Source organism: Tenrec ecaudatus, chromosome 1 (genome assembly GCF_050624435.1).
Source record: "Tenrec ecaudatus isolate mTenEca1 chromosome 1, mTenEca1.hap1, whole genome shotgun sequence".
Taxonomy (NCBI): domain Eukaryota; kingdom Metazoa; phylum Chordata; class Mammalia; order Afrosoricida; family Tenrecidae; genus Tenrec; species Tenrec ecaudatus.
In genome coordinates this window covers 168,852,719-168,861,493 of record NC_134530.1, presented here as the reverse complement: position 1 = coordinate 168,861,493, position 8,775 = coordinate 168,852,719, and the positions used below count along the sequence as shown (strand labels likewise).

The following is an 8,775-nucleotide window of genomic DNA, read 5'->3' as shown; positions in this document are numbered from 1 at the left end:
ATGGATCATGCCAATGACACAGGGATCCATAATTTCATCCTTGCTGGTTTCACTGTCACTGGAAATATGCGACCTCTTGCCGTCATGGGGGCCCTATGCATCTATGTCCTTACCCTGGCAGGGAACCTGTTCATCATTGTCCTGGTGAAAGCAGATTCTGGGCTGTCCACACCCATGTACTTCTTCATCAGTGTCCTCTCCTTCTTGGAGATCTGGTATGTCAGCACCACGGTACCCACACTGTTGCATACCCTGCTCCATGGCAAATTACCCATCTCATCTGTGGTGTGCTTCATTCAGCTGTATGTCTTCCTTTCCTTGGGCATAACTGAGTGCTACCTGCTAGGGGTGATGGCCTGGGACCGCTACCTTGCCATTTGTCGCCCACTCCATTACCATGCACTGATGAGCAGACAGGTCCAACTATGGCTGGCAGTGGCATCCTGGGTGGCTGGCTTCTCAGCAGCACTTGTACCAGCCAGCCTCACAGCCACTCTTCCCTTCTGCTGGAAAGAGGTGGCCCATTACTTTTGTGATCTGGCACCTCTAATGCGATTGGCATGTGTGGACACAAGTTGGCATACTCAAGTCCATAAGACAGTGATTGGAGCGATCAATATCTGTGACCTTTTAATCATTTTGGGGCTCTATGGTGGGATCCTGAGAGCTGTTTTGAAGTTGCCCTCAGCAGCAAGTCGTGCCAAGGCCTTCTCTACCTGCTCCTCTCACATGACTGTAGTGACGCTCTTCTTTGGCTCTGCCTTCATTGTCTATGTTGGACCCCCAGAGATCCGAGCTGATGGCAAAGACAAGCTTATTGCTTTAGTCTATGCTCTTTTTACCCCTTTCTTCAACCCTATAATTTATACCCTTCGTAACAAAGAGGTGAAGGAGGCTATGAAGAGAGTCACTCAGAAGATTAGGGTTGTGTGTTAAAGGGATCTTGAAGTTCTCTAGGGTCATAATCATCCACTTAGTAACTGGAAAAATGTGTTCATTGGTGAGAAATATGTAAGGAGATGAGCTATACTGAAGACATAATTAGACTAGGTTCAATTCTCACATTAGAAAAACAAATAATTGCTTAGGAGTCATTTGAGAAAATTCCCTCTGTATCCAAGTTAATGCTATCAGGAGAGCATTGAATTTAATTTTTGAGTTACGGGTGGATGAGGAAATGTATGAAGTCCTTCGGTCAAAACCCCTCTGTCTCAGATACTTTTGAAGTCAGGAGCAAGGAAATGACTTAACTAAGGTTGCATGACAAATTGGAAGCTGGTTGGAAGTAGAATAATATCACAGTTTTCAGACTTCTAACCTGAGTTCTTTCCACTACATCACTTGACTATAAGTTGCGAAGCAAAAAGCCTAATACTTGTGTTCCACACTCTGCTGCTACATCCAAGAGTACCAATCTGCAGAAGTAGATGGAAATGTCATTACATTGAGTCATTGTCTTCCATTGTTGGCCTATCTTTCCCATATATTGACTCTTTTTACTGCGTATCTATAGTGAATCTGGCCTACTATTTTACATGGATGCGTTGGACAAACTTTCTGCCTGGGGAGTCTTGCCATTCTGATCTTTATATTTTCATTTATAGAAGTAAGACTAGACTCAATACTTCACAGAAGAATTACCTGATCTCACAAAGACATACCACTGTAGAGTTGAATATTTTGTATACAGCTTCTCATTAAATCTTCATGGCTGAGAATTAAGATGTCATTCCAAAATCAATGATGCAGAGTTTCACTCAATATACACTTATGTAACTTTAAAAAAAGTCAGTATTTTTAAAATGAAAGAGGATCTGGTACTCTTATATCTTCATCCTCAGTACTATACCTATTAATTGCAGTTTTTTTACATTCCAGGTAAACTCAGGAATCAGACCACATCTGAACATATGAGCTTTAATTTAAATGACTTTTTACTAATATGAGCTTGCATTCAAATGTGAACTAGAAAGGGAAATTATTTTAAATATTAGATATAAGCCAATATTTATATATATAACATGCTAAGTAACTTTTGGAAAGGTATTTTGTGTTTCACAGTCAAAAGTTTGCAAAACACTTGTCTTTATATTGAGGACAATTTCTTCAATGCTTTCCGTGACTTTTGAACGTTGATTTTGTTATTGTTGTTGTTGTTAGGAGCTGTTCAGTTGGTTACTATTCATAGTGACATCCTGTAAAACAGAACCAAACACCGTCTGGTCCTGCACCATTCTCATGTTTGGGGTCATTTTTGCAACCGCTGTGCCAATCCATCTTGCTGAGGGACCTCCTCTATTTCCCTGCCCTTCTACTGACCATCATGTCTTTCTCCAGGGACTAGTCTCTCCTGACATCATGTCCAAAATAAGTCAGTTGGAGTCTTACTATTCTTTGCTTTAAGGAGCATTTTGCCTATGTGTCTTCTGAGGCAGATTCGTTTGCTCTTTTGGCAATCAGTTCATGTTATTTTCAATATTCTTAGCCAGCACCAAAATTCATATGCTTCGCCTCTTTATCCGTCTTCTGTATTCAGTGTCCAACTGTCCCATGGGTATGAGATGATTAAGTTTTTTCTGGGTCATCTTCCAAATACAGGGAAATGGATACATTTTGGAAAACTAACACTCATAAAATCAGTTGGAATCATGTTAGTAAAGTCTTAATCATAAAAGTGTGTGTGTCTGCCTGTTTGTTTCCTAGACCTATGAAATCAAAAGTTTGAAAGTATAGCCTAGCACTTTTAGAAACAAAACCTCACGAAGATTAGAAAGCAAGTTCAATTTTGAAAATCTCTGGTGTAATTAATTTAGAAAGAGCTATTAGAAGTAACAACTCAGAATCTTTCCTGCTTTAATCAGCCATCCTACTGTATCCCTATGTTTTCCTGCTCTCCTTTGTAGTGAAAAAGACTTTCCAAGTGGAAGAAGTCTGACATTCAGTTATGTTTTGTAATTATATGGGAGAAGCATGTGCAAAATTAACACAGAGAGATATCGTAGAGATGTTTTAAATTCTATCCTGAGTAATTAAAATAATAGGCACATAAATCATAAGTAAATACATACACATAATTTTAAAGAAAATAATTAAGAAAATTTACCCACTGAAGGCACGCAGCATACATAGCGGTTTCAAGCATTCATTGAATTAAACAAACACTGGGCTATAAAATGCTCAAAATACTTAAGGGAATTAATATGTAGGCTATAGTTTCTAATGCTGATGAAATTAAACTAGGAATAACTAATATAAGTTTAAAATGTTTATTAAAAACAAAACAAATAACTAGTTGTTTGTGAGATGATTCTGACTCGTGGTCACTCATGTTTTTCAAAGTAGAACTTGTGCTCAGTGTTTTTGCCTTGGTTGTGAAATTAAGGAAGCAGTTTGCCAGGTATTTCTAGCATGGTGTCACAGATGGCCACCAACCTTTAACAGCAGAGTACAAACACTGTTTGTCATAAATCTCTATCTCAATCAAAGGAGATATACATGCCTACTCATGTATAGGATGATTTAACATGATACACCTTATAAATATGGGAAGTTATTTATAGATAAGGGAAGTTATTTATAGATATAATAAAATCCCAATTCAAATTTAATCAATATTATTTAAGAGGTAAACAAATAACTGCTAAATCTACATGAAAAGGAAAAAGACCTCAGATAAGCAGAGAAGAACAAAGTCAGAATTCTTACACTTTCTTCTCCAGTGATTGGTCTCTCCCGACACTATGTCCAAAGTATGGGAGATGAAGTCTTGTCCTTGCCTCTAAGGAGCACTCTGACCTTACTTCTTCCAAGACAGATTGGTTTGTCCTTTTAACTGTTGATGCTTTCAATATTCTTCTCTGGCTTCACAATGCACTGATTCTTCCTCCATTTTCTTTATTATCTGTCCAAACTTCACATGCACTGAGGCAATGGAAAATATCGTGCCTTCTGTGAGGAGCACTTCGGTCTTCAAAGTACCATCCTTGCTCTTCAAAACTCTAAAGTGGTCTTGTGCAGCTGATTTACCTAATGCAACACATCTGAAAACTTTGTGATTATATTTATAATATTGTCATATGCTGAAGGCCTGCTTTCTTAACTTGACACTATAGCAGGGATTCCTACCTGTCTCCCTTGCTAAATCCTGGATTCCATGTAAGAAAATAGGGCCTTATTCTTTTCATTTTTCCTATTCTAATACAGGATTAATGGAAAGTGAGCATTCTGAACTGGTAAGGGATGACATAATATATATATATAATTTCCTGTGCTGAACAAGGCATACACTTGATAACTTCCAACTCTTATTTTTCCTTTGTATGCTTCTAGTAATTCTTAAACACCTCCCTTTTCATATGTATATACTTTGTATTCTTTAATATATGTTACAAAATTGATTTGGTTTCTGTAAGCACAGCAATTATGATATACACATTTAATATCAAGCAATGATGCCATATAATTGATACATAAATCCTAAGAGTATTCTATATCAGATGAGTCTTATAATATCTATAAATGTGTCTGTAAATGAGGGGAATGTTGTTATTTAGGATTTGGGGAGACAGTAATTATGTGAAATGACAGTTGCAGTCATGCATCCTGGAGACACAGATGTTTCAGATGAAGAACAACCTACATACAAGGTCAGAAAAGATTGCATCTCTAATTGTCCAAATATATGACAATTGTTACTCAAAGAGATATTTTTCTAGTGTCAAAATCTCTAGTGGCTCACAGAAAGCAAAATCCCTAGGACTGTCTATCAGAGAATAAAAAGAATGGTTGGAAAATTGGGGAAAATCTGCTATACTTCACTGTGGGAAACTTCCTGTCATTCTAAATCCTTTTTGAATGTTCCACACCCAGAAGCCCCTGAGTATACACTGCAAGACAGCCCTGGGAGACCAGCTTCCTGTCGTGTGAAATATAAAGCGGGTAGTACCATCAGAGTAGAAAGGACATCAAGGAGGAAGGTATACGTTCTCAGATCAGGTAACAGGAAGAGATGGTGCAGCAGAGATGATAGCAGATGAAGAGTTCTTAGATGTTTTGATATTTTCCTGGGCGAGAGGTCTTTGGGTTGTAGAAGGAAAATGCTAAGGCAATTGGTCTTAGCACTCCATCCCCATACATATTTTTTCAGTGGATTTAAGCAAGCATAAATTGCCACTGCTGTAAGTGATTCAGAAAACATTTATTGAAATCTACATTTTGAAAAGGCGCCTCTAGATTAAGTGAACAGAAGTTTTAAAATGCGCACTGCCAGTTAATGACAGAGCAAATTCACAATTCAAAAATTTTAACTTCAGAAAAGACCCTCATACAAGACTTCTAGATCAATACTGAAGAGGGATTGGGGAGTTCTTACACATTTGTCTTGCCTTTGAGACTTCCTGGTGCTTGTCTACTTCCACGATCATCCGACTGTGTGCCTACCAAATAAATTATCATTCGACTCTATCGACTTGGCTTTCAAAATTTGATGTTTTACTTTCTGCATTTCTTCTTCTAGATCTTAAAAGAACAATATACTAACTTCAAAGTATCTTCTTTAAAGACGTCTTAAGCACTTTTTAGAAAATATGTAGGGAATCCATGACAGATGACCCCCTCAGGACCAGTGGTGAGAGTGGTGATACAGGGAGGGTGGAATGAAGGTGAGGGAGAAAGGGGGAACAGATGACAAGATTTACATATAACCTCGTCCCTGGGGGGGAGTAGAGAAGTGGGTGAAGGTAGACATCGGATGGAGTACAATATGACAAATTAATAATTTATAAATTACCATGGGTTCATCAGGGAGGGGAGAGCAGGAGGGAGAGGAAAATCTGAGGTGCTAATACCAAGGGATCAAGTAGAAAGCAAATGTTTTGAGAATGATGAGGGAACAAATATACAAAAGTATTTGACACAATGGATGTATATATGGATTGTGAAAAGAGTTGTATGGGGCCTCAATGAAATTATTCAAAAAAGTAATATATTTAATATTCATATATATAATATTCATATATATATGAACCCTTATTCCTGACCCTGGCGTTGGAGGTGTTTAAACCCTGACCCTAGGCAGCTGAGACTGTGATGGGACAGAGACAAGAGAGAGAAACAAAAGTAACAATACAGCTGAGCCCTGGCCCCTGGTCATGTGGCTGCAGGGGTTTAACCTTGCCCTGAGGTGGCACCAAACTGTGACTGGGTTCAGATAAAGCCCCTGTGCAGGCTCCAATCATCCTGGCTCTGGCTGAGACAGTGGTGGGACTAAGGTCAAACCTAGCCAGCCTCCATTTTGGTAAGCCAAAACTCCAACTCCTCAAAACTCAGTGGACCTGTGCCTACTTATCTTTATGATGTTCCTCCTGTAACCGGCAATGTGAAATCTCCCTCTTAGTAACTCTTCTGTGCTGATTTCTGAGAAGTCCCTCTCATGTGGTACTCGGTTGCCATCTTTCCAAAAGTGCATGTAAAATTTTAAATTGTGGCAATGATGTGCACAGCAAAACATTCTCCAATTCAACTTCAGCATGTATATTTCAGTGCCTTTGATTATATTCTTCTTGCTATATAACAATTATTGATACCCGTTTCCAAATTATTTCACCCATTAACCAAACTCAATGTACCTTAAGAAAAAACTCTTACTCTTTCATTCAACATAACTATTGATTAAGTGTGATTTCTTTTATTTTATAGTATTTTTCTTGACAGAATATTGACATATGAAACACACCATAGTCAAGATGTTCTTTTAAAGGAGTTGTATATATACTATCACAATCAGTAGTAGTAGTACTCCCTTCCCCTTCCTGAATTCACTATTTCTTCCCCAATGCCCCTCACACCTCTACCCCTGGCCCTTGAAAACCATTGCAATAGTTATTGTCTCTTTGCATCAATTCCTTCTGTGCTTCACAAACTGGGAAACCTAACAGAACAGAAAAGAAGCAAAACCAAGCAGAAAGAAGAAAATGATAATAATGTAAAGATAAAAACGAAGAGCAAGAAAGAAAATGGATTGTGATAAGAGTTGTATGAGCTCCCAATAAAATGATTACCCCCCCCCAAAAGAAATAAAAGACCCCCAAGAGTATTAAGAAAGCCAGAGAAGAAATTTCTATCATGGAACAAGCAAGAAATATTTGAGCCTATTGCAATTTCAGGTTACATCCAGAGTTTAATTGATAAAGTATCATATTATACCATGGTTAATTCCACCACAATCAAGTTTACAATCATGTCTGCCTTTTAATAGCTTCCCTTTGTGTGTGCTTATAATTTTTTATGCAATGCCCAGTAAATTGAAATATTCTGACATATGCCACCATATTATATACTTTATTCTATTTTTGCTTTTGTTTTACTTAATAAGAAATCTTGGAGAGTTTTCCAATTGCCTTGCAGAAGGTCCCTTGTCATTTTAAACTACAGCTGCCTCATATTCTTATTTTCAATTAAAATGAAGCAAAGAAAGAAATATCCAAACTGCTGGTTGTGGGGTCCATTCTGAATCCAAGTGCACCCACATATTTCAGAGTGGACCTATGGGATCGCACTTTCAATGGCTTCCATCTTTCAGACATGGATGGCAGGCCTTTCTTTTGAGGTATCTCTGAGTGAACTAGAACTTTCCAGCTGGTAATCAAGCAGTTTTAACCATTTGAGCCAACCAGGGTTTCTTTGTTAATCTCACCAGTCCCTAATTGGGAAGGATTCTTGGGTTATTTCCATTTTGAGATATTAAAAACAGAATATAGTAAGTAACTTTCTTACAGACATCATTTCATATATATGCATATAAACTCCCTGAAGGGAGATGCCTGGGTGATAATTCACCTGAACATAATTTTCAGTAAATACTGCTAAATGGTTGTCAAAAGGAATTATACCATCTAGTGCTCCCATCAGCACTAGATGTGCGTGTCCCCACATCAATTGCACATTCCCAAACTTTTGAAGCTGTGTAGATCTGAGAGTTGAGAAACAGTATTATAGTTTTAGTTGCAAATAAATCCTATTATAAGCAGGAGTGAAAACTTTGTGCTTGTTTAAAAAATATATCACTTAATATAATTGATACTTTGTGAGGTTAGCCTCCCCAAAGCTGCGTAAACATCATGAGAGAAAAGACTATGTTTTAGGCATCTAATTATCCCTAGTTTTCAACATAAGAGAACTTGATGGTCGGGGCCATAAACAGTTTTTAATAAATATATTAAATTAATTAATATATAAATGAGATATCTTTATTTATAATAAAGTAATAGCTGTGCCTCACTTATTTTAGATATACATGATATAATTTATTCATAACCTTTGAAACTTTGGACCATATATATCAATAATAAGTAAATTTTACTTCATAATATTAGAGCCCTTCTTTGGATATTGGTCCTGTATTGTTAAAAAATTATTTTATTGGGGCTCTTACAGTTCTTATCACAATCCATATATACATACATTGTCTCAAGCATATTTTTACATAGGTTGCAAACATCATTTTCAAAACATTTTCTTTCGACTTGAGGCCTTGGTATCAGTTCCTCATATTTTCCCTCCCTCCCACTTTCCTGAACCCTTGATAATTTATAAATTATAAATATGCTGAGGAAAGCTGATGGTGCCCAGCTATGAAAAAATATAGCATCTGAGGTCTTAAAGGCTTGAGCATAAACAAGCAGCCATCAAGCTAAGAAGCAACAAAGCCCACATGGAAGAAGCACACAAGCTATGTGATCATTAGGTATTGATGGAAACAGGTAGCAGATAGCAAAC

At 37.4% G+C, this 8,775-nt stretch overlaps 1 protein-coding gene across 1 annotated transcript; it reads left to right on the top strand.

Annotated features, from left to right (window-relative positions):
• LOC142438292 (olfactory receptor 6N2-like) lies at positions 1-936 on the top strand. The gene is made up of 2 exons (XM_075540777.1): positions 1-219; positions 301-936. The coding sequence occupies exons 1-2, from the start codon at positions 1-3 to the stop codon at positions 934-936; spliced, it is 855 nt and encodes a 284-aa protein (XP_075396892.1).
• The last annotated feature ends 7,839 nt before the right edge of the window (positions 937-8,775 follow it).